Source organism: Myodes glareolus, chromosome 16 (genome assembly GCF_982192425.1).
Source record: "Myodes glareolus chromosome 16, mMyoGla1.1, whole genome shotgun sequence".
Lineage (NCBI taxonomy): Eukaryota > Metazoa > Chordata > Mammalia > Rodentia > Cricetidae > Myodes > Myodes glareolus.
The window spans coordinates 38,877,389-38,903,803 of record NC_142041.1 but is presented as its reverse complement, the minus strand read 5'-3'; the positions used below and the strand labels follow the sequence as shown (position 1 = coordinate 38,903,803).

The 26,415-nt window shown below is 38.4% G+C and overlaps 1 protein-coding gene across 2 annotated transcripts in view; it reads right to left on the bottom strand.

Moving 5' to 3' along the window:
• Positions 1-1,448: 1,448 nt before the first annotated feature.
• Positions 1,449-26,415, bottom strand: part of Znf292 (zinc finger protein 292) — a 74,359-nt gene continuing 49,392 nt past the window's right edge. Inside the window, exons 5-8 of one of the 2 annotated variants that reach the window (XM_085677254.2) lie at positions 25,098-25,300; positions 17,926-18,062; positions 15,487-15,628; positions 1,449-10,368 (exon numbers count right to left, since the gene is read on the bottom strand). In XM_085677254.2, the coding sequence (XP_085533380.2) occupies positions 3,271-10,368; positions 15,487-15,628; positions 17,926-18,062; positions 25,098-25,300 (7,580 nt within the window). In that variant the 3' untranslated portion in view covers positions 1,449-3,270. The remainder of the gene's footprint in view (positions 10,369-15,486; positions 15,629-17,925; positions 18,063-25,097; positions 25,301-26,415) is intronic. The other variant, XM_087897195.1, reaches the window with a different exon arrangement.

Genomic DNA, 26,415 nt, shown 5'->3' with positions numbered 1-26,415 from the left:
TAAAATAGAATGGCAGGTCCATCAGAAAAATTACCACCTATATACAGCTGAGATGGTGCACAGCAGATCACTTCTGAGCTTAACAGAAAGTGCCCCCTCCTTTTTGGCCATGCTGGGGATGGAGCTCAGGACCTCGTGCACACGAATAAACAATATACCAACAGTGAAGACAGCAGCACTCAGCCTGTCCCTGACATCAGTACAGTGGGACACAGCTAAGCCTGGAAAAGTCTAATATGCTAAGGACCACTCTCCTTTCAGAGGAAATCGTCTCTGGTCACAGCTCACAACCCATGACTGCAGAGACAGCTTGGACTACATGCTCTCCAGTACCTTCCTAAACACTAGTTTCTCTCCGAACTCACTATGTTGTATTTCCTGTCTCCATCAATTTTTCTAAACAAGGCACATGCCTTCCTGTGAATCTGCAATTTAGCCAGCCTATTCACTGAACAATTTCAATTGCCTAAAATGTGTACTTGGTTAGTTGTTCAACTTATATGCACTCAATAACCACCTTTTTCTTCATTAATAAAACATTTATTTGCCTAGCCTTTTAAAATGTAACTGAATTTAACACTGCTAAAAAGTTTCCAGAACTGTTAAGTTTAACTAGGGAAAGGGGGCTATTTTGAATAATAAAGTTCTAAACTGTACTATTAAACTCTTGGGATTTAAAAAAAAGAAAAAAAAACCCTCCAGTCTTTAATGATGAAAACTTGGGTAAAATGTAAGTTGTAGGAAGAAGATATTTTAAGAACATAGTGAAACTCAGTGTGGTAGTGCACACCTTTAATCCCAGCATTCAGAGGCAGAGACCAGTGGATCTCTGTTGAGTTCAACCTAGCTTTTTCTACAAAATGAATTCCAGGACAGCCAGGGCTACACAGAGAAACCCTGTCTTGAATTTAAAAAGAGCAGATTGAGAAAAAAAAAAAACCACTTTGTTATTTAATACTGAAACGTTATATTCCGTATCAGCTTTCCCAGCACGCTATTCTGTAGGTTCATTCTCGTTTGATCACGTCATGCTTGACACTAAAGCTCACTCTCACAATTACTTTACATTCACTACCTATAAAGAAATAAATGCCACTCACTATTGGCAAGCCTTTTCCCTGGAAATACAGAACGACTGAAGGGACGTCTATGGCCAATGTTCTACTAAGGAGAGAAAATGCCCACTATGTAGGCATTCCCTTCCATATTGTCTCTACCCTTTCTGGGATTTGAGGCAATTCTGAGTACGAGAATTACATGTGTGGGCCATGGCTCTGCACTGGCATTCTCACCTGGCAGTGAGGACTAACAAGGGTGGCAATGAATCTCTCTGCTACCACATCTTCTCAGAGTTTTGCTAAGATTCCGTACGAGTTAGGAGTGTTCCTAAGAAAAGTGTATGGAAATATCCCATGAAGAAAAAAAATTATTCAGTTGTTGAAAAAATATAAATCAACGATGAAAACCACCTTTATTTTAACATTAATAAATAACAGTGGGCTTACCAAATGGTAACATTTTAATGTGTCAAGTTTTAGGCATACTGAAAAGAAACTTAAGGTAAAACCAACTACTCAACAGAACTCACTGGGTCCCCACATAAAACTATAATGTTTTCATAATAAAACCTTTAACATTTCCAAAAGAAATGAAGTTCATTCCTTCACCACGCTTGCTTATTCAGAGTCCCAGCAATTTCAGGGAAGTGATTTCTCTCTCCTGCAAGTCTGATGCTGTACAGGGACACACATCCATGTGACTACAACACCACAGCTCAGGCTAACACCGTGAATGGAACGGCATTACGGTATGTCAAACAAAAGAAAACAAAACAACAATGCTATTAGGGCAAACAGAAATGAAAGTAAATATCCAAAGGCTGCTTGCTTCCAGTACCGACTCCACCTGTGCGTCCGACGAGGCCGTCAGTGCTCGAAAAGCAACTCCTACCTCGCAGCACAGGTCTGGTGAATGAAGCTAAGCTACAATTAGATATGGAACGATAAAAAAATCAATCATGATTAATACTGTTCATGAAGACTAATCTAATGAAAACAGTATCATTAGATAATGTGAAAAATACAGACAAATCTGCACAACCCAATGCCTATAAATAGTAAAATCAAAACATATGACTTCCTTATAGAAAGTGTCTCATCTATGCAACTATAAATGTTAAGGATTCTTGCATTTTATAAACACAAGATGGGCTCACTTTGATGATACCAATTTTAAAATTTATAAAATGTCTAAAAAATTCTTTCCACAAAAGTTTATACAGTTTAAAGCTATACACCATCCATAAAACTCAGAAAATGGGAAGAAAAAAATCTTTATAAGATCACATACAAAAGAAGAACTGAAATGTGATTTTATTTAAGGCAATACTGGGCTACTTCACAAACCACCACCTTGAGTATTTACACTGCTCCACTACTAGTTTCTATCACATTGACAAAGGATACTTTAAAATACCAATGTTGAAAATCTTCAATGTAGTAAAGTCTTTATTCACATTTCCATTACATTTCATGGACTCAAAATAACTATCCAATTAGAAGCAATGGAAAAAGGAAAAAAATCTGCAGCTATATGAAACTACTGAAGAATCTGCTCTGATTTCACATGAACACCATCCAGGAAAGGAGGATGGCAAGTTCCCAAAGCCGAGTGTTGCAATGTGCCTACCGTGCGAACCAGCCTGACATCATCTTGTAAATGTTTTATGTTAAAAAAAAAACAACCAAACCTATGGCAGTTTCTAGTTTTAGTTCAAAAAGTTCTTAATTTAAAACAATAAGTTTAAAAACTTGATCACTTCGATAAAATTAAAATTGCAAATATAAATGTATCATTTACTTATTTAGACTTACAGACTGCTGGTGGCAGCAAATGATTTACAATAATAAATATATACAAAAAACTATCTACAGATAAAGAGTACTGCTATACACGAGTGGTGATCTGCTGAGAAGACACCAACCCCACAGATAATCAGTAGAGTTCATGGAAAGGACAACAGGTGACAGATATCTGAGGCTTAACTCAATTATTTACAATGACTGAAGTACTGATTTTGCCCGAGTCCCATAGGGATAAAATAAAGTTCTACATGACAGGTGTCATGGCTTTTTTTTTTCTCCTCATTTTTTTTAAAGCTAGGTTAATTCATGTCAACAAATTAAAAAGCTCACAATTATAGCATGCTTGATGGCTTTCTAGTTAAAATAAACTACAAATGATACGCATTTATAGTACACGAGTCTGCTCTCAGTCCTGCCCTCTGCCCGTGGCTCTACCTATGCTGACGTCTCTCAAAACAGTCCTGTCTGGAGCATTTGATAGCACTTCAAGCTTTTTTAGGCTCACAGTAGGTTTCATTTCCTGAAGCTGTTTTAGGACAAGCTCAGTGCAATCTTTAAGAGTCTTGTCTAAAACAATCTTTACATTCTCACTGCACGGAAGCTTGGAGGGATTGGCAAACCGTACAAAGAGATCACTTTCTTTACAAGAACACGTGTGATTCCCACCAGCCACAGTGGTCTTATCAACATTTCTTCTTGAATTTGAATGGGATCCTCTCTTACTCCCACTGTGTGAATGGTCTCTGTCAGTGTTTTTCTTCTGCTTCACTGCAGACTCTTCAAGAAACTTAAGAAACGACACTTCAAATCCCATCGGCTTGAAGGAGCTCCAGTCAAAGGAGGCAGGATGCTCCTCCGTGGTTTGAACAGCCACAGCAGTCTCTTCGTCCTTCTGTGCAGTATTTACCTCCAATGGTAATTCTGGCTCAGTTTTATCAACCTTTCTTTTTTTATTTTGCACAATGCCTTTTTCCTTATTAACTCTCTTCAAATTACCTGCCTTTTGTTTTTCTGATGGGCAGGAATTACTTTCCTGAAAACCATTATTTACCTTTAAAGTAGTATTAACTTGAGTTTCTACATTTGTGCTATCTTCATTTATTAATTTTGTAATAAAGAGTTCTGTTAGCTCATCCATTTCATCTTTCTCACCTTTTATACTTTCTTCCTGTGAAACGGAAGCTGCTTTTGAATTATCGTTTTTCTCTAACACAAATGCATCAGGATCTTTTGTATCGTCTTTACAATCCTCTTGCTGAGAAGCTTCCTTTCCTTGTGGGTTGCCATACCGCTTGAATACAATAAGAATATTGCGATGTTGTGATGTAAATGCTTTGGACAATTTATGGCACTTATAATGTCTAATGATATTGCTTTCACTTGTAACAACAGAAGTGCACCCCTTTATCATACACGGGTACTGCGTTACAAATTTGCTCGTACACTCTGACAAGGCGTCGTTTCTAGCCTTTATGGAATATACGTGCTTTCCACGTTTTAGAGAATAAGGCTTATTTTCTTCAATCTGCACAACTTTTGCACTCTTGTTTTCAAAATTACTTTTTTTCTTTCGCTTGGTCTTAGGCATTTTTATTCCTTCTTTTCCAGATCTGCTGTGTTTTGATAGCCGATGTTTAGGCTTTGATTTTTCTTGGTTTGCTTTACTTGATATATTTTCCTGACCAGTTAATTTTCTTGGCCGAATCAAATGAGCCTTATGTTTGTCATTATGCTTATTAAAGATGTGTCGGAGGAGATTAGACCGAGTTGCATATATCCGGTCACAGCCTTCACAGTCACACTTGTATATGCCGTCTTCTTCTGATTTACCTGTCCTTGTTCCAATCCCATGGTCTACCTCAAGATGAACAACATAGCCCAGATATGTTGTAAAAAAAGATTTACACTCCAACTGATCACATGGAAATCTGCCAACATCCACAGCAGCAGTCATGCCTTCAATTTCCTCAGGGGTCATTTCATGAAGTTTCATGTAGTGCTGTATCAGGCCAGTGATCGCTTGGAAAATTCTAGAACAGTCACTCACCTGGCAGCGAAATTCTCTCATTGATTGTTTTGTTTCAGTTTCTTCACTTTCTCTGCCAGCTTCACTTTCCTCTTCAATCTCTGCAGAAAATGTAGGAAGATTTGATTTATGTACAGCCTGGTAATGAAGAATCAAGTTTTGCTGTATTGTAAATGCAGCAAAGCATCCCTGGTGAACACAGCAGTAAGGTCTATAGGGACTGTATCTTGCTGGAAACTCAACAGACTGGGAGACTGGGTTCTTCTCTTTTTTTTCTTCCTTTTCTTTTCTATGCCTCTTATTTTTCCTTCCTTTGGCTTTCAGGTTTGTGAGATTTGTATTATATTGTTCGACAGTGACTGTGAGAGGTTGTGAGGAACTTTCTGGTTTCTCAGGACTTTTTTTTTCTGTAAGTTGTTTTTCTGGGATTACTGCTACATTGCCAAGGGCATCATCTGTCCCTGCTGGCAACGCTACCGCAGGCTGTAAATCAGTTTTTACCTCCTCTGCTACGAGTGGCTGTTTTTTCACTTGAGTAATTTGTGGCACTGACAAATTTTCACTCTGAGATTTTCTTCCATATGGTCTTTTTATTTTTAACTTTACCATTTCTTCTGTTGTAAAATGATGCACCAACTGACAGTGTGCCCGGAGATTAGAATTTCTTGTAAATGTTTTGGTACATGTAGGTACTACACATTTAAATGGAGCAAATTTTAACTGATTCTTCTTAATCTCAAGAATCATTTCTTGAGTATACTGATGGATTTTACCATAGTGTTTGAACAGGGCATCCTTTGTCATGGCACTGTAGTTACAGTCTTGGTTTTGACACACAAATGGCTTATTAACTCTGTCATTAAGCTGGATATGTATCATTTCGGAAACTGGCTGGACTGTAATATTTGGAGTTGATTTAGTAGGCGTAGGGGGCAGTGTTACTGATGTGTTTATTAGCATACACTGGGAAGCAGGAGTGGAGAGGTCAGTTTCTAATTTTAAGTTTTGCAAACCTTCTAAAATGTCCTGTATTTGATCCTCCTTGTGTAATGCTTCAGACTGAGGAACGTTACTTTTTGTTGGCACTACAGTTAGGAAAGAGGAACACTGAGAAGAATCAGGTAACTTGTTGTCTTGGGTTGGGCTTTCTGAAGGAAGCGGAATGCTGTAATTTATCTGAGCATCCTGTGGTGTCTCACCAGTACCCTGAGATCCACTTTTTACCTCAAGTATTTGAGAATTCATAGCAGTTTTAATAATTTCAAGAGTCTTTTCAAAGTTCTGTATGACATTGTCTTCAGAAACCTGCAAATCACAATCCACTGATGTGCATGAACTCAAAGCCATCATTCGAGAATCACCATTTTCTGTTTTTAATGTTAAAGGGGTTAACGCTGTGTGTGGGTCAAGACCAGCTTTAAAGTTCTCTTTTACATCAGTTATAAACAAATGATTGTCAATGTTATTTAATTTCTGTGAGAGATTTTCCACCAAAACCCGAGGTTGACAATTTGAAATTATTTCTGAACAAATGTTGGTATCGGGAACCTTAAGGTTCTCTGCTGTAAGTCCCACTGTCAAGTCAGTTGATGCCGCATTCTGGGAAGCACTGGGTACAATGACTGGAGGAGCAGCCTTTTTTCTTCTCTTAGATGCACTGTTTCCTTCTTTATTCAAAGGACTGGATCTTGAATTTTGAGGCCCGCTTATTACAGAAATATGTGTGCTATTGCTGGTAAAATTTTGCGACGGCTCAGTAGAACTAGTGAATGAATCAGTGCACAAACCATTTTCAATAGTCTTTAGCAGTGAATCATTTGTGGGAAAGATAGGCAAGTTGTTACATTCCTTGATGGTGGAAGTTTTGGAATTTGGTGTTCTATTCTGGTCAGTTGGTGAACTGTCTGGGTGGCAAACAGACTGTAACAAGGGTGTCACCGCTGTGCCTGGCATTCCTGCTGAACTTCCTTGTGCTCCATCTGTGACACTGCCTATAGGAACAACCTGAGAAAGCATTTCAGCACTCTCAAACGTGCTGGGAATGCCAGCAGTTTCTAAAGCCTGCTTAATAATTTCACTGCCTTCCTGACTAACACTGGTATTAAAGTTACTCACATCACATCTAGGAAATGCACTTGGTAAAAATGATGAGCGATTTTCCACAGAAAGAAGCTGCAGGAAGGATGGATCTTTAAAACAAGTTTCTGGATTAAAGGTAGATTGGTGTGGCTGTTGCATATTTACTGCACTTGTAGAGAGAATCATGCTGGCCAGAAGGGAAGGCTGTTTGTTGTTCTGTAAAAGTTCCTGTGCAATTTCTGCTCCATCCAGTGGTTTGCAGTAGTCCCGTTTAGACAGGTGTCCACCCAGGGACCTAGGGTTCGTGAAAGCCCTGTAACACCTGCTACAGATAAATTTCCCATCTCTGATAATTGCAGGCCACTTAGCCCTTTTGTTGTGCTTGGGTTTTCTTTCCTTCCCATTTGGGCCTCGACCACGATCCTTCTTCGCCTTCTTAGATGCCGACTGCTGTGCGCTGGCACTGCTGCTGTCGTCTGAAACACTCGCTTGGGAAGAAAAAACCCCATTCTCACTACTGCCTCCTTTTAGAAAAGAGGAATCCATGTTTCCTTCCATCTGCGAGGGATAGTGATTTGTACTATTTTCCAGTTGGGAAAAAACAGAATTATTCTCACTGTTTGCTGGTGAAGGGAAGAGAGAGCTGTTTTCTGTGGGTAAAGGAAGGAAAGGATCTGAGCCGCTGTCAATGTTCAAAGGCAGAACTGTTTTGGTTAGATCTTCCATTTGAGCTGGCAAGGTAGTACTAGACAAATTTTCCATTTGTGAACACAATATACCATCTTGTCCATGCTTATCCTGAGAAGGTAGGTTTGGACTTAGGACACTTTCCACTGAGGGTAACAATGGAGTTGATACATTTGCTAAATGAGCTGGAAAAATGGAAGGCGAGACATGCTGCAACTGGGCTGAACAGGCAGGATTCCCATTGGCTTTGGTCTGTGGTGTAAAAAAAGCATGATTAGAGCTGCTCACTTGGGATGGCAAAAAATAAACACACTTTCCATGATTTGGTGTACTTAAGTTGTTAGCTGTCTGACCTTTTTTAGTTTTGCGCTGCATTTTAAAAGCAGCATATTGGTCAGGGTGTGCTGTTTTCATGTGCTTCCCAATACTCTGGGAGGAGTTATATGTTCGAGTGCACCCCTCGACCTGGCAGCTGAATTTCTGAGCTGGAGCTTTTGGAGGTACTGAGGGAGTTCCCAGAGAACTGCTCAGGCTGAGCTGCGATGGGGCAAACGCAATGCTTTCCAGTGTCTTCAGAGGTAAATCGTAAAGGCTGGGCGATGTCTTCCCATCACCTCCACAGTCAAACTTGGAAGTCTGTGAGCTGTCCAGCAGTCCCGCCTGACTCTGTAGAGAGAAGGTCATCAGCGTGTTCACCTGTCTTTCTAAGTTCTGTGGGTTAAGGTCTCCCATCTTCAGCGATTCAGAATTTGCTAAAGAATTGTGAGTCACATGGGCTTCACTCAGGTGCTCATGCCGTTTCTTCTCTTGGAGACATGGATGACACAAACCGACAGCAGCACCTTCACCCGGCTTACACAAATCTGTCACCAGTGGCTCACCAGCGCCTTCTGTGGTTAGGTTTTCTTGCTTGCCAAAGTCACCCTCAGTGCCATGGTTGAGGGACACCTTGATGGACACGGCCACTTCATTGGTCTGAAGAACAGCAGTATTATCAGGGTTTTCCAGACCATTTGACAATGGTATGTTAGCTTGCCTGAGTTCAGAGGCAGAGCGCTGGCCCGCTTGGCTTTTATCCCAGCCGTCACCTCTTCCTGCTCCTAAGCTCTTTTCAGTGCTATTCTTCTCTGAAGGAAGCTCTGCTCTTTCTCCCCCAGTGCTCCCTTCTGTGCTCCGACTCACATCATTTCCAGACAAACTGAGCTGCTCTTCAGAAGGCAGCACATTTCCAGGAGCACTGTGATCATCCACGTGCTTCTCCATCTCACTCTGAGAACGGTAGACCTTACCACAACCTGTGACCTTACAAGTGTAGGTATTATAATGCTGGGCTTCATGGTCATACAGTAAGTAAGCTTGGGAAAAAATTCTGCCACATTTTGGAAATAAGCACTTTGCTCTAAAGACTTGATGCTCCTTTCGGTGGGCTAACAGCTCTGCATAGCTATTAAAGCCAGCCTTACACTTCATCTGTATACAGATGTACGGCTTACTGCCACAGTGCATTTGTAAATGATCATTGAGATGAGTGACGCTCACAAAGTGCCGTCTACAGTACTGGCAAATGACCTTTTTGCTCTGCATTTCAAGAAAGCGTTTGGCATCTTCATTATCCTTATGACCTTTTACATGAGCAATTAAATTTTTGAAGTACTTAAAGCCCTTTTTACAAAAAGTTACAGGGCAATTAAATTCATTAACGGGTACTGGCTTCTGGACAGGGATCGCCTCTGGCTCATATGATTTATCTTTGTCATCGTTCTCATCGTCTGAACCATCATTGTCATTAAACACGATGAAATCTGTTGAATAAAGACTATTCTTTTTTATGGGCCGTTGTTCCTGTTTGGCCACATTATTAGTGTTAGCCTTTTGACTTTCATGGGTGGCTGTGATCTTAGGAGGCCTTCCCAATCTTCTTAATGGTTTCATGGCTGCTAGTCTCTCTTTACTAGACTGTTTAACATGCAGTGTGACATGAGGGACAAAAGTTTCTTTAGAATTAAAATTCTTTGCGCATATGGGACAGCTGTAAATCCCATCTTTGTAATGTTTTTGAGCATGCCGTACTATTCTGTGCCCAAGGAATTCTTTGTCACATAGCACACAATACTGCATGTAGGCTTGCCAATTCCTAAACCTAGCAGATATGAACCCCCTGTCCTTCAACTGTTTTAGGTCCTTCTGTTGCTTATCATCACCAGAATCCATCAGGAGGCCAGAATTGGTGCCAAGTCCACAAGAAACCCCATTCACAGATGCTTCTCTGCTTTCATCCTGGTAATCTACCTTTTCATACACTTCACAGTCATTGAGTTCATCAATTGAAGACACAATAGACGCCTCTTCTCCCATTAGTGCAAGACACTGTCGTTTTAAGGTTTTCCAATCCCAAAATTCTGGATCAAAGGGCCACTGAGTTTTCAAAACAAGTAAGAGCTCACAGCGTAGAGAATTTGGTATAGGAAGATTCTCTTCATCATATTTCTGGTCCGGCTGGTTGTACAACATCTCCACAGCATAATATGCGTCTACTGTGGGCTCAATAAGAAATTCACTCAGTTGACAAGCACGTTTCACTTCCAGATCATCAGGCAACAAACAGGAAATGGTCTTGCAAACTGATATTTTCACTTCAGTATTTTCTGTAGATTCCAAGCGAAGAGCTTTCACACATAATTCTATGCAAGTAGCAAGTCCAGCCCCTTCAGTCTGTGAAACAAGCAAGAACCAGAGAAGGTTAATCAGAGATTCGTCTGATATAAGCAAACATAGGAATTATTTCACTTTTTTGACTTTTCAGATCCCCTTTATACAGTAGGTCAAAGGGCTGGAGAGAGTGAAAATTCTAGAAAGGCCTTGTGATATTTAGAGAACTCACAATATGATGTGGGAGTGAATGAATTTAAGAAAGGACGCAGAGTCGGAGAACGTACGATAAAAGAGTCTCTCTTGAGGAAATGACTTTTCTAGTGTGAGTGTCAACTCTGTCTCTAAGCAAAAGACAAAGTACAGGCAGAGCTACTGCAGAGAAGAGTCCCAGCGATGCCCCCGCTGAGCAAGAACTCGCTTCAACCCACTGACCACAAATGGTTTTTTTTCTGTGTAGCCCTGACTGTCCTGCAGACTAGGCTGGCCTTGAAATCAGAGAGATCTACCTGCCTCTTCCTCCAGAGTGCTGGGGTTAAAGGCCCAGGCTGGGTCTGACTTCATGATCCTTCTAGATCAGACTTACAAACGATGAGACTGCATTTGTTCACCGAGACACATAGCATAGCAACAGGCTTGTTTTAAAAGTATTTTTATGTTGCAGCTACATGTAAAATCTATACAAATAATGCCACACACACAGAAAGAATCTTACCAAACTTAAGTGTTTTCATTGTGTTTACTGGAAAACTAAGCAACAGGCAACACTCAAATCATAAACTGGTTACGTAACAGGTATATTTTATTTTAAAACATTGAGTTTGAATTCGCACACATTTCCTATAATAAAATGAAATTAAATGAGTGGTTAATTTTTAAGAATCCTCTTAAATCTGAATATTGGTGACTACTGGCAGTACAACTTGAATTTTGAAGTCTTAGGAGTATAAACCTAAGAAGTATGCAATGTAGAAGACAATTTTAGATCTGTCTCTTTAAACTTAACAAACAGTACCTGCAAGGTTCCAACAGAGGCAGACTGTTTTGTTCTGATGATTCCTTTAGCAGTCTTTCCCCCTTCCCCTCTCCTCTCTGTCTGGCACGCACCTCAGACCTAACCGCCTAACTTTCACATTGACTTTAGAGCACCATATGAGATTCCATTCAGCACTTCCTTACCCATCCACAGTGAACATGCCTTAGCCAGGTTTAAAATTCTGTAAATGGCTAACCTGTGTATTTCAGAGCAAATTTAAGCCTACCACGAATACAAAAAGGTTCTCATAGTTTGGCCTCCGCTTTTATCTGTTCTGGCCTTATTTGTCTTTTCTGCTTGTACTAGTATAGTATTTGTATTCTGATAAATAAATCTTGCCTGAAGACCAGAGCAAAGCTAATACCACTAGAGGTCAGGCAATGGTTGATACACACCTTTAATCCTAGGATTTGGGAGAGTCAGGGGGATCTCTGTGAGTTCAAGGCCACTGTGGGCTACACAAGATAAATGCAGAAATAAATTCAGGTGGTAGTGGCCTACACCTTTAATCCCCAGTACTAGGGAGTCATACACCCTTAATCCAAGCACTTGAAGGAATATAAAATGAGAGGAGAGCCTGGTTGATTAGTTTGTGGTCGCCTAGCCTTGGTAGAGTTAAGACTTCGCTAGTGGCTTGGCTCCTTTTTTGTTGTTTTTCTGGGTTGAACCCCAGTATCTGACTCTGGGATTTTTGTTATTAGTGCGATACCCACTAACCAAGCATCTTATAACTCAAGCAAGCTAGGCAGGCTACTGTGCTGACTAGTTTTATATCAATTTGATACAATTTGATCAAAATGATAGGATCATTTTGGGAAAAAGAGCCTCAATTAAGAAAATAACCCCAGTCAATCAGCCTGTGGCCAAGTTTGTTATACATTTTCACGATTGATGATTGATATGGGAGGGCCCAACTCATTGCTGGAACTGTCACTTTTGGGCTTGTGGTCCTGCAAGCTCTAAGAGCAGGTTGAACAAACCAAGTCAGCAACACTCCTCCATGACATCTATTTAAGTTCCTGCCCTGCCTTCCTATGATGGGCTGTGATAAGCAAGTATAAACCAAGCAAGTATAAAACAAGCCTATCTAAGCTGCTTGTGTAATGGCATTTTCCCACAGCCACAGAAACCCTAAATAAGCAGCTACCCATAGTTTCTCAAATATTCCATTCTCTTCTTATGTTTTTCCTGTGAGTATGAACTGTCTTCCCTCCCTCGGTGTAGACTACCTGAGTATTAGCACAGGAAGTGGGTTGACAGCTCCCTGGTGTTGTCACAGAGCAGCTGCTCTATAAGCCACTGGTTATCGCTGCACCAGAGGTCTCAGCATCACACTGCAGCAGGAAGGCCTGGGGTGGACACTGCAGTCACTCGTGTATCAGCCTCCATCAACAGATCATGGAATCTTTAAGGGCAGGGCTATGATGCTCACGTCTATATGAGGAATATGAGGGAAACTATATCACATGAATAAAACTTATTCATGAAACTGCCCTTCTGGATATGGAGCACATCTCCAATCCAAACACTTGGGAGGTAGAGACAGGATGATCCAGAGCTCCTGTATATCAAGTCCCAGGCCAACCTGGGCTATATGAGATCCTGTCTCGATGAATCAAAACATACTACCAACAAAACTGTTTAAGACGTGAGAGCATTCTACTATCTATGTGGTGTAACTATGAAGGACCAACCACTGGGCACATAAAATATGGCAGTCATCTATCAGAGAGAAGCTCTAGTGCAACTTTTCCCAACATGAGGCCCAGCAACCTGGACTAACATGGAAGGAGAAAGGACAAGGTGGACAGTCCTTTTGCACTATCCCTTTAATTGAGACATGAACCGTAGAGTGGTTAAGCTGATCAAGGTAGTCAGTAGTAAGGTAAGACTGATACCTAGGCTAAGCTGACTTCTGGTTCCCAGTTCCTGCTACACTGCAGACTAAGTGAGATGTTAAGTAGTAACACAAGATGACTATTAACACTACACTAATATCCTAGGAAACTTATTGCCCTGTTTCAGTTTATTTTTGACTGTGGTACCATATTATATAAAATGAGTTTAGAAAGGCTGACATAGAGATGAAGAGCTAGAAAGTAAAAAGATATGATTAGCTTTCACTACTGAAAAATATTATTTCAGGACAAAATAAATATAAAAATATATTTAAGACTTACTGACCTAAAACAGGCAATAAAAGACATTTTTTTTAAAGTAGTGGGCTTTATTTTTTATTTCACCTCTCAAAAGAATTTGTACACAATTAGAATAACCCATTGTCATGCTGCATTTCTGGGATCTATGCAATGGTAATACCTTAGAAGATGTCTTCTGTATACTTTAACCAGAAAAGAGCTCAATTCCTCTACAGGTCACCCTAAGAAAATCAGAGCACAAGGCTAGGAGTCAAGCTCAGCGACAAGACTCTGACCTCTGGTAGTGTGTGCGCTCAAACGTGCATCTGTTTACCAGGTTCTTTACTTGCTCACCTCTGCACTCTGCCTATGATGTTTTTACATTTTATTCGCTAGGTTTCTGCATTTCCAACAGTTCTGAGTTGTTTTAAATCTGGTCATTTAAATAGTATCATCCTCAAATCCGTATTTTGAGAGTATTGGCCTCCATAAGCTCAATGGCAGTGGTAATACTAGGCTTTGTTGCAGTAGGTGTTGCTTTGTTGGAGGAGGAATGGAACTGAGGAGGTTGGCTTAGAGTCTCATATATGCTCAAGATACCAGCTAGTGTCTCAGAGCACTTCCTGTTGCCTCAAGATAGAGGACTCTCAATTACTTCTCCAGCACCATGTCTGACTGCATGCAGCCAAGTCCTACCATGATGATGGACTAAACCTGTGAACTGTAATTAAATGTTTCCCTTTACAAGGGTTGCTGTGGTCAGGGACTCACCAGTTAAGAGAACTGGCTGCTCTTCCAGAATCCTTAGATCAATTCCCAGCACCCACATGACAGCTCACAACGGTCTATAACTCCAGTTTCGGGGTATATCCAACACCATCACATAGAATATATACAGGCAAAACACCAGTGTACGTTAAATAAATAAATAATTTTTGAGGGAAAACAAAGTTGCTGTGGTCATGGTGTCTCTTCACAGCAAAGGCAAAGTATTATCCATGCTTTATTATTTTGTGTCTTTTTTATAGATTTATTCACACTTACATTATTTGTACTACTAGATAAATTTCCATCCATCCTTTCACTTGTGTGCTTATAGTGATACTTTTATGATCTATCAAATGAAGATTGCCTGAAGATCAGAGTGTAACCCTGGTAAGAAAAACTCTGTTTAAGTGTAAATAAAGACATCCCGAGCTATTCGGGGCTACCGGAGTGCAACCCACTTAGTGCTCAGAAGTTTTCCTTGTGCCCATGCCCCTTCTCTGCCTCAGGACCAGAACTTGAGCTGAGGCTAGACCCTGGCATTTTAGGATTCTCTGGATCAAATATTTCAAAGGATTAATAAGAAAAATCAAGGCCCAAAGCACTAAAATGAAATTTTAAAAAAAAATCACTGAAGGAAGTGTCAAAATAAAAAAGTTAAGATGCAGCACAAATTCTAACTGGTATTAATAACAAAAACAGAGTCAAATATAGGGGCTAATGTTGATTCAGAGAAGCAGAGAAACCAGCCACTAGAGTGTTTTTTACCTCTTTCAATGTTCAGACCAAAGGGGTGATCCTGTCCTCAGACTGCATCTCCAGACTCCATCTGTCTCCACCAAACCCCACACTGTACCGAGCCTGTCTCCTTCCACCTTACATTCCTCTTTCACCGAGCCATAATCACTCCCGCCTCCACCTCCCTAGAGCTGGGATTAAAGGTGTGGGATCCTACGTGCTGGGATGACCTTTGTGTGAGCTCTGTTTCTCTTTTAGACAGATTCGATCTCTTGTAGCCCAGGGTAGACTTGAACTAACAGAGGTCCCTCTGCCGCAGTCTCCCGAGTGCAGCGATTAAAGGTGTGTGCCACCACTCTCTGGTTTCTAGTGGCTTAGCTCTGCATGCTGATCTTCAGGCAAGTTCTATTTGTTAACACATAAACAAAAGACCACTATATTAAGATCTTATTAAAGATAATTTACACAATTTAAATTAAGGAATGATACCTTGATTATTCTTACCTCTGAATTAATGACTTTAATCAGGAAGAAAATGTGATATACAGTCTTCGTTAACAAGGACAGCTGACGACACCTCTCAAGGTACACTTGAACTGATGGTTCTACCCTCTGCTGCAGTTTACTCCAGAACAGGGTGAGTTCCCTTAAAAAAACAAAAGTTTGAAAAATAAGCAGAAGGAGTTATTGCAATAATCATGGAGATGTCAGTCCAGCCATTACATCTGAAATTAAAACTTACTTTGTATTCCTAAATACAGGTAAGTCTACACCCTGAATTTCTGAAGACCAAATAAAAATCAGACGCAGTTTTTCACTTTTTTGATAGTATTTTTCAATCTCAAAGTAGTACTCTTTTAGTACGAAAACACCTAACACTTAAAAAGGTTATATCATGAGAACCTTTGGAGTCACACTTGGACATTTAACTACATAATATAAAAATACAAAGTGTGCATAATCTCTAACAAAGATTAAGAACATAAAATATCTAGGATTAGTGGTGTACCTCAGTGCTAGATCCTTACCACCATAACCCCATAAAGCATGGATCTTCTAAATTAAAATGTATCCAGAAGAATGAATGGAAGAACCAACGATGACACAGACCCCAGAAGGAAAACATGCGTTTGTGGCATAAAGGTTAAAAAAAGGAAATTTTAAAAATGAAATTAAAATTTAAGCTTATTTAAATGTAATAACAGAAAATAAAATGATAAACATGCCCACTACATCAACTTCTCTGTCCTTCATTTACTTCCTTGCATGTTAACATTTTCAGCAACTGTTCTCAACACTAGCCTCTGCTAATGTTTTCCTGAGTTTCCAGCTCCTTAAAACTCTGTCCTCTTCACTGCTCACTAAAATCTATTGAGGACTTCAAGATCTGCCTGCAAATTTGGTCATATTCACCTTTCCCGTTCTTTTAAAGTCTCCCCTATTTTGACTCTTGTAAAATTTGAACCTCAAATTTTGTGAATTTCAAAAGTTGTGAATTCTGTAACACATTGCAATTAACTGTAGGCCACATACAGCTTAACTGATCTGTAACATCATTCATCCTAGTGGGGTGTACCACTGCTGCCTGCTCAAAACCACACATTTCTTAGGATGCATCCTCTCTCTAAGCATTAGGTTACTGTGCATAAAAATGGTGTCTGCCATTATTCCCATTTCACCACCTTTCTACTTGAATACATTGTTACCACTGACCCAAAGGTCCTCCTTAACTTTTTATTATACTTGAAACTGATAACTATATTTCTTTTACATTTCTATCACCTCATGCCATATACATAACCTCTAGTGTTGGTCTAAGCTCTGTAATTCCTTCTTCCTGGTATATTATTCTCTCTATGCATTTTCCAAACAATTCCCAAGTGTGTATTTCAAACTATCTTTTAAACATGAAGGTCTTCATGTTGACCTTCAGAATTGATAACAGATTACATCTGTGTATCATAAAAAAATTCACTCTGATGTCTTCTTAAACCAACCTCACAATGATTCTCTAGTTGTCACTGACTTTCATATTATCTCACGCTCCCAAAATGTGCTTATCCTTGATAAACACACTATAGTCATCAATGGACTTTTAGCGCAAGCTCCGCTGTATTAAATATTTAATTTCTATTCACAACAAGAATCAACTGCTTAAGAAAGCCTAGCAACTAAGAACTTGACTGTACTTGGTTATATAGTCATTTATGTACCTTGCCTATTCTATATTCATCCACACGCCATGTATTCCCTAAAAAATATTCTTAAATGCTAGGATGCTGTAAGCCAAATATTCTTTAAAGACTATTAATGCCACTGAGTAAAAACAATAGTTAGACTCAGCACCAATCTAAGGCTGGAATCAAGTACTTTTTAAGTTAACAGAAGCCAATATAAGCTTCAGCCTCCCAAAGGGATACTGTAACAAGTTCTGGGACGGTCCCACACCAGGAAGCATGCACTAAAAGAGAACAACTCGTAAAGAGGAATGACCTCGACAGCTATGGAGTAAATAAACGACATTTCCATATATTAGTGTTAAGTCGCTCAAAATAAACAATATGCAGATAAAAATGTATTTGAATCTGAGGTTGAGCAGCTTCTGACAAAGTAATCCTTATAATTAGCTGTACTGTCTTTAACACAGAGTCTCAAAAACTAAAGCATGAACTATTTGATAATCAGTTTGCACGGATTGTAATACCTGAAAATACATTGTTTGTCTTGATAAGAGAAAAGGGTCTTTAAAAACTTCCAAATAATGTGAATTCTTAAAATCTACTTTGTTTTCTTTTCATTGTTTTTGTCTCTTTTGTAGATAGGGCCCCACTATGTGGCCTTGACTGGAACTCTGAGAGATTGCTTCCCTTTGCCCTCAGAGTAATGGGATTAAAGGTGCACACCATCCTACCTGACCTTTGTTTTCATGTTTAAGCAACTCACCAGGCGCAGTACATATCTCCTTGCTGGAGCTGCCGGGAGAGAAAGGCAGTACACAAAACAAGGGCGTTTTTCTCATCACCCTCAGATTCTAAATTACAGATCATTTCTAATGCATCTTTGCAATCAACTTCTGAAATCTATAAAAAATAAGAAAACAGAAATAGACCATGAAGTGGCTTTAGGATATACAGATAGAAGAACATATTTGACTTTTTCATTTAATAACACAAATCTTTATCAGCAAAATGATATTAACTTATATACCATCAAATTATAATTGATATAATAACTTAGCTAGTGTTTTAAAAATATCCTTTCTTTTTAACTAATAAAAGTAAATATAGTATTCTGGAAGAATATTAAAGAACATAGTATACCAACTATGTTCAGGAAAGTATGAATGCTCAGTAAATAAGTGTCAATCATAAACATCCTTTATCCATTAAATTGGATCCACTCATTACCCAAAAAAAGAAAACCAGTGCATTTTTACTATTTAAATTACTACGAGAACCAGAAGACAGACATGGAGAATGTATTGGCTATTGACTAATAAACTAAATGTCTACTCATCCTAAGGAAAGAAATAATCCAAAACATTGTATAAGCTTTATCACATTAAAAATAAGATCACACATCTCTCCTGCGGCTTTTCATACAAACATATTCCATTTCAAAGCTTCTCTAGAAATTCATACAATCTTGATAAAGGCAACCTGAATCATTTAAAAACATATAATCTTTACACACACACACACACACACACACACACACACACACACACACACCTCAGAATTAACCAAAGACTTCTAGAATTTGCCACAAAACAGGATAGGAAGATTCAATTCCCCGTGATATAAATGAGATGAGATCATTAGCATCCTCGTAAGTGCTTCTCTCTGTAGATCATCTCACAGCCCATCAAATACAAGGCGAGCAAAAGGGAGTGTGCAGTGTGCTGTGTTTACATGGAGGAAGGTGTGATTCTAGGCTTCATCCATGGTCAGGATGAATGAAAGCTGTCTGACAATTCATTTGAGAGGTTCCATTATATGAAACTGGGCTAGGAAGCATTAATAAGAGGCAGGGCATGGTGGTGTTTGCTGACAAATCCCAGCGCTCAGGAGGCATAGGGCAAGAAGAGCGGAAGTTCTAGGACAGGCTAGATTATAAAACAAAACAGAATAAACATAACTGCCATTTTTGTGATTTAGTGATAATTTTAAAGACCTTAAAGTGATTTTGTTTTTGTTTTGTGAGCACCTACATGCACTTAATGTGTGCCTCGTGTCAGGAGACCAGAAGAAGGAACCCAATTTCATGGAACTAAAATTATGGATAGAGTTATGGATAGAGTTATCCTGTGGGCTAGAAAGCAAACCCAAGTCCCTTATAGGAGCATTAAGTGCTCTTAATTACTCAGCCTTTTTAAATAAGTATGAAATTAGTAGCTGCGCTTTGGCTGAAGCTTACACGGTGGTCAGACACTGTAATCCCCCACTAGTCTGAGGAGCACCTGTCAGTACCCTAGTTCAGTGAGTGATCTTCCATTGCTCCTGTCAGAGACACTGCAGCAAATCTGTCTGTAAGAGACCCTATTTACACAGGCCAACAAAAACGGCGACTAAAAGATATATAATTATACAATCAATATTTTAAAATATCTACAATAAGTTAAACACAATATCAGACATTTCATGTATATTATTTAATTCTAATTTTATCACTAGACAGAAAGTATAGCATCTTATGGAAAAGACGTAACTTGCTTATGACAATTAAGAACTAGACCCATAAATCAAAAAAAAAAACTTTATCAGACGGACATCAAAGACGTAAACTCTTGTTATTTTAATTATTTTTATGTTTTGTTAATTTCAAATAATTAATATACATTCAAGATGGCAAACGTCAGTCAGACAAACTGCAAAGTTTTTTTTTTAACTTTTCCATAACATGTTAATAACAGCAATGTGAGCAAACTCTTTTGGGGGGCCAGTTTCCTAAGAATTAGCACGGAAAATCAACACAGGAGCTTGCTGGAGAGATACTACCACAGGCTGGGTGTCACTTAAAGCAAAATTGTTTGGAACCATATATGCATCACCTTTTGGATTTTTAAAATTATTTACATAGATACAGTTAAGATATTGGTTCTGGAACCCAAATCTGAACATAACATTTTGTTCCACATCTTATCCACACTGCCTGCGCATCATTACCCAGTGCAGTGACATCTTTAATGTCCCATGTCTCTCTGTGATCCATCACATGATGGCAGATGTGGTCTGTGCTCAAATACATTTAGAGACAATTCAGACCTCAGATTTGCTGACTAGGGTTACAAAAGGGGGTTTAAACTACTCAAAATTATAAGTTTATTGGCAGAATCAAGACTTCAAAACAGGCTTCAATTCAGTCTGTCCTCATCCCAGACCCCACAGGTTGAAGCATACTGAGGTCCTATAGTGCTAACATTGGTTTTTATTTGTTCATGTTTTTAAAAGTCTGTATCTTTTGAAAATCTGATTTATTTGAAATTCATTGTTTCTTTTAGAATTTTTGATTCCTGTTGAAAGCTCAGTGGCACCAAATGTATGATTATTTCCCCAATGAAATCACGTCCATCAAATTAGCTCCTCCTAAAATGCATGCTTTAGTGTACATATTTATTCATACACACACACACACACACACACACACACACACACACACACCCCACACTTGTATGTGTAAATACAATATGCCAACCAAAACAGCTGGTAGCCTCAAAATACATAAAAAAACTACAATTAAAAGATATTATTATTATTACTATTACTGTTGCTGGGGGCTCCTATGCTGTGCACGGCTGGTATTGCTTCTCTTCTTTCACTTTTTCAGAGGTTCTAGGGATTAAACTCAGGTTTCCAGGCTTTTATGGAACACAATCTTGCTCAAATGTACTTCTTGTAGTTGTTAGCTAGATGCTAAGTTTTAATAACAAATAGAGATATTTCATATCCCTGATTTGTCAGGAGGTGACCTCTTTATGCTATGCTGAATTTAAAACAAAAATATAATTTCAGAATGGAAATAATATTTTTGTTTTCATATGTTTCTGTGTTGCTAATAAGCATACAGAACACTGAGCAGTACTTCATGCTTACCAATTATATTTAATATATTAGTACTAATTATATTTAAATAGCTTCAACAGTTTGCTTACCAAAATAAAATTATGTTTCATACAGACAAGAATTTTAATGGCCAAACTTGTTATTATACCTGAAGAAACATAAAAATCACACAACTAGCAAATATTTCTAAATCAGCAATCTCTAGTGTCAGGAAAGAAGGAATTTCATGAACTGTTTCCAGAGGGCACATGTTGCCATATTTTTTTTTCCTAAATAATCAGTCCCTACCAAATTTAAAATGTGTAGACTCTTTGTTGCAATTTTTGATTTTTTTTTTAAAGACAGAGAATAACTTAGACTGAATTTGCAATCCTCCTGCCTCAACCCCAGTGTTGGGATTATAGATCTGTGCCACAATTCCCATGTCTAAAATATGTAGATTTTCAGATTCAATTCCACTTCTGTAAACTAAATATATCAGCATATCTGACAGGCACACTTCCACATCATGCCCTGTCATTCCCATGCCAACACCCACACAGACTACAAAGAGTTTTTTTAAATTATCTTAATCAAGATAGAAACGTAATTAATATACTTTTCTTACATTTTTCTGTGCACAAGCACTTTTTATGTACTCAAAACACATACATTCCTTTACTGACAGCACTTTCCTTTCTTTTACTGACATCTTTCCTCTGGTTCGTGGACATTTAATAACTTCATGGTTCTACAATGTGGGTTTATAGAATATTTAGCCAGTTGGGTGAATACTGTCCTGTAGGTGAACTTTCTTGCATTCTTTCACACTCGCCCTCCCAGAGAAGTGCAAAGATGATGATTAGAGAGAAAGCAAGGCACAAGGAAGCAAAAAGGGGGGGGGGGGGGGCGGGAACCCAAAACCTTACATGTTTATTCTAAAGAAATAACTCAACTAAAAACTAGATGTAAGCTAATGCTGCCAAGAATTTCTACCACCTATGCCAAGAATTCAAGAAAAGCTCATTATTTCAAGAGAAGTCAGATGAAAATTCCTTTCTCATAGCCCCATAAGTCTGACATCTACCAGAAACAGTGCTATTACCACCAGGAAATAGTTAATTTCTTGTCTATAAACTCACATTGACAAGAATGTCCTCAGGACTATCATTCAATCTATCCCCGTATTCTCTACAGAACATGATTTTAAACTCAAATCTTATGTCAAGCAAAAGAAAAAATGAACAAGAAGTGTATATGAGAAGTGGAGAACTAACATGTTTGTGAACACAAATCCCTAAGTGGGGTCTAAGACGTACTGGAAAGTTCCAAGGTGCAGATGACATGACCACTTTTCTCATGTAGCCAAAATAATAAGTCCGGCTTAAGAGCAATTTTAAACATTTTCCTCATATGGGACAGCAAATAACAAGTTTCAAATATTTAACATAAATACTACAAAAGCAATCTATTTCAAGAAAAAAAAAGATGTTTAACAAGGACATATCCATATACAGAGACAGAGATCTCAGTGAACCACACTTAAGAACAAGAAGGAAAAAACAAAATAATTAGTTCTACCTGCTTAATAAAAGAAAAGGAGAATAGTATCACTGCACACATCAGAGGGACCCAGGATCCCCAGGTATGGGAATCTCTCTGGAGTCTGTCCCAGAGCAGGGTGTTGCTGCTTAACAAGATACTGACACCAAAAGGAAGTATGACTTGAGTAGCTCAAGATCTGGTTATTTAAAGATCTGGGAACACTGAGACTACAAACTCAGTCTTCAGCTTCAAAAGTAATCTAATGACTACACCCTTAGATAGCTCTCCATTAAACAGCTTCTTTAGTGCAGGGACCACACAATGTTTGTTGTTCACCCCTCCTACCCACTGTATAGAACACATACTGTACAATCAATGCCACACATGTCAAAGGCTATTAAAAGAAATTTTCATATTTGTCAGTTAAGTTGTCATTTTCAACTAATACGAAAGCTCCAGTTTTAAATTTGCTCTCCTATATAGCAACAGGAAAATGTAAATTATGAAACTAAAAGAAACAGTAAAGAGAAGTAGTTATAGGTTAGACTAATAGAATAATGTCCAAGACTGGGAACCCACATTTCACTTTATCCAGCTTGGAAACTGGCTGGAACAACTCTCCCTAAGTTTTCAAGTATCTTCACCATATACAAGTAGCTTATTTATCATCTGACTTCTCAATTTTACATTCACAAGAAAAAGCACATGGACATCACAGGCAATCTCTACCCTCAGGGGGCATTACTTCTCAGGCAACCAGGCTCTGAACTCTAATCATAGGCTTCTCTGTCTTCTAGGGAGTATACATATGATGTGTGTGATAACCGTGTTCTCCATCTCGTATTTCAGCCTTCAAGTCCTTTAATATAAAAACCCATAGAAAGTTCCTTAACTCTTGAGAATTTTCTATCAGTATACACTGAAATATGACCATGACTATCCTCATTTCCCTTCCCCAATTTCCCCATTCTTAAGAAACTAACAAACCCAGAGTCCAGTGAGTGCTGCCTCTGTGTGTATGAGTGTGAGGCTGGTCACTGCAGCCTGGGATTAGGTCAGCACTTCTCCCTTGTCCCCTTTCACTAGCTACACACTGCTAATGGCTCTCAGTAAGGACTGTAATCTAGAGATAGCCTGCCCCATTTTGGCCAGAATCTTGGCAGGTTTGACCTCCTCGATTGCTTTCTTGTCTATTTACTGCTCTTACACAGGAGAGATGTAAGACCCTTGAAAACAGTGCTCATAGAGTACTATACCAATGAACACCCACAGTTCAATACACTATTAATCTTTACCTAAGTTTTTAAAACAAATTGCTATCGCAACTTTTAACTATAAAATTGAGTGCACAAAAATGCAGAATTTTCTTTTAGTAATAATTATACTTCCTAGTTTTTGTGTAAATTCTGTACTTTCTACCAAATAAAGCTAAAATAGAATTTTATTAAAAAATAACATTACAGAGAGGCAGAGGTAGGCAGATCTCTGTGAGTATGAAGCCAGCCTGGTCTACAAGAGCTAGTTCCAGGACAGGCACCAAAGCTACAGAGAATCCCTGTCTCAAAAAAAATAAAATAATATAAAATAATGCATTTGAGCCATGTAATTGACTGCCCAGTGCAGTTGCAGGAAAAGGATTTGCATATGGAGCATTTCTTCTGTCCTCAGACCACAATAGGAAGAATAAATTATTGTGTACACTGCAAGGGGCACAGCATATGCAATCAGCTGTTGGAGCCACCGCTATGAAAATGGCCTGATTGTGGTAGCAGGAGTGGTTTGTAATTGCCCAGCATGTGTAAATTAATGTCATGTGAATGAACACAGACCAGATTGTGTGGGTGTCCAGATTAGGAAGGTTATCTTGAGTCAAGGAACATTGAATTTGCAATTAGGCAACTTTCCTCTGCAGATATGATTGATCTTTTTTTATATTTACTGAACTCTACAATTTTCTTTGCTTCACTCCCTGCCTCTCCACTCCCCTCTTCAACACTCTCCCAAGGTCCCCATGCACCCAATTTACTCAGAAGATCTTGTCTTTTTATACATTTCAAAATAAAATAAAAAAAAATAACATTACATCAAATAAGCAAATAACATTTACTTTTTGAGTGCTATATTTTGTTATACAACATTGTGTGTTTATTTACACAGGGTCTACAAATAGAGATAATTTATATGACTTCTACCTAGGATTACTCTTCTTGTTAAATTAAGTCAGTTAAAAATATGTTATTTTGACATCAAATAAAATGAAGTTACGGCATAAATACTGCCCAAAAAATGCCTTGAGACTATTAAGACATATCATATTTCCTTTAATTTAGCCAACATGAATTATCCACATCTTTTAAGTTAGAAGCAGCTTAGGTTCCATTGCCCTTACGAAGGAGCATGCCACACTATAAGACAGACAAATGTGCTCCGTTATTTACAAGGAAGGAAGTCCACAACATTCTCATCTAGATCTAATTAAAAATAATCTATCCACTTTAAAAAATAATTACTAACAAAAAGTATACTCACCTCTTCGATTAGCTTTTCATTTGGTGAAGATGTGCAAAGACAGACAAGGTAAGTTTGCTTAAAACTCCCTTTTGTACCAATCTCTGGATGCTCAGAACACAGCTTTGCTAGAGCAGTGGCTTGACTTAACTGATTTGATTTGATTAGATGTTTAATTCTCATATCCAACAAGATGGGGCCCTCAAATGCTAAAAATTCATTCACTTAAAAAAACAAGACATAATAAATTATTAACATTTGGTAATTCATCTGCAATACAAATACTTAGAAGCAATTTTTTAAAACACAGAAACTAAAACTTGTCCCTTTTGGCAATTTTCTATTACTGTCAGCAAGGATAGCACACAATATTTGACTTTTTATAAGTTAAGAAGAGGTCCCACTCCCCACCCAACCCCCTTAAAACACAGTCTTACTAAGTAATTCAGGCTGCCCTGAACTCTCTATGTAGCCCAGGCTGGCTTAAAACTTGTGAGCCACCTGTCTCGGTATCTCAAATGTCACAGTTACAGGCATGTGATGCCATACCAGGCTTGCCAACTTTCTGTTTGTTTTGTTTTTGTAACAGAGTTTCTTTGTGTAGATTTGCTATCTGGGAAGTAGCTGAAGACCAGGCTGGCCTCAAACTCACAGAGATCCAACTGCCAGTGCCTCCTGAGTGCTGGGATAAAGGCATGGGATATATATATATATATATATATGTATATATATGTATATATATATATACATATATATACATATATATATATACATATATATACATATATATATATATATTGACAGCAAATGCTTTTTATTCTTAAAACACCATTTAGAAGGGGTTGAAGAAACCAGTTTGGAAGGGGGGTAGGGATGGAGTGGGGAAACAGGATCTCACTGTATAGCCCTGGCAAGTTTGGAACTTACTATGTAAACCAGGTTGGTCTTGAACTCAAGGAAGTTCTCCTGTCTCTGCCTCCAGATTAAAAGTGTGGACCACCATACCCATCTTGAATAAACTTGATGATATAAATATTTCTCCATTGAATTCTTTTAAAATTACAATAAATTATTCTTCCTAATATACTTATTCTTAAATAACCCAGGGCACCACACAATTATCTGGGTAATAATAAAGAGTACTTGGAAAATCTAGAATAAGAAATTCAACTAATACTTGGTTCAATGTTGACAATGTATTTACTCTTTTACAAAGAGGAAGTCTGTCTTTTTAATAAATGCTTAAAATAACAAAAATATGCACAAAAATAGTAAGGGGGAAAGTCTGCCAAGGGACAAATCTCTTAAATAAATTTGTAATTTTATCTATTTCAGTAAA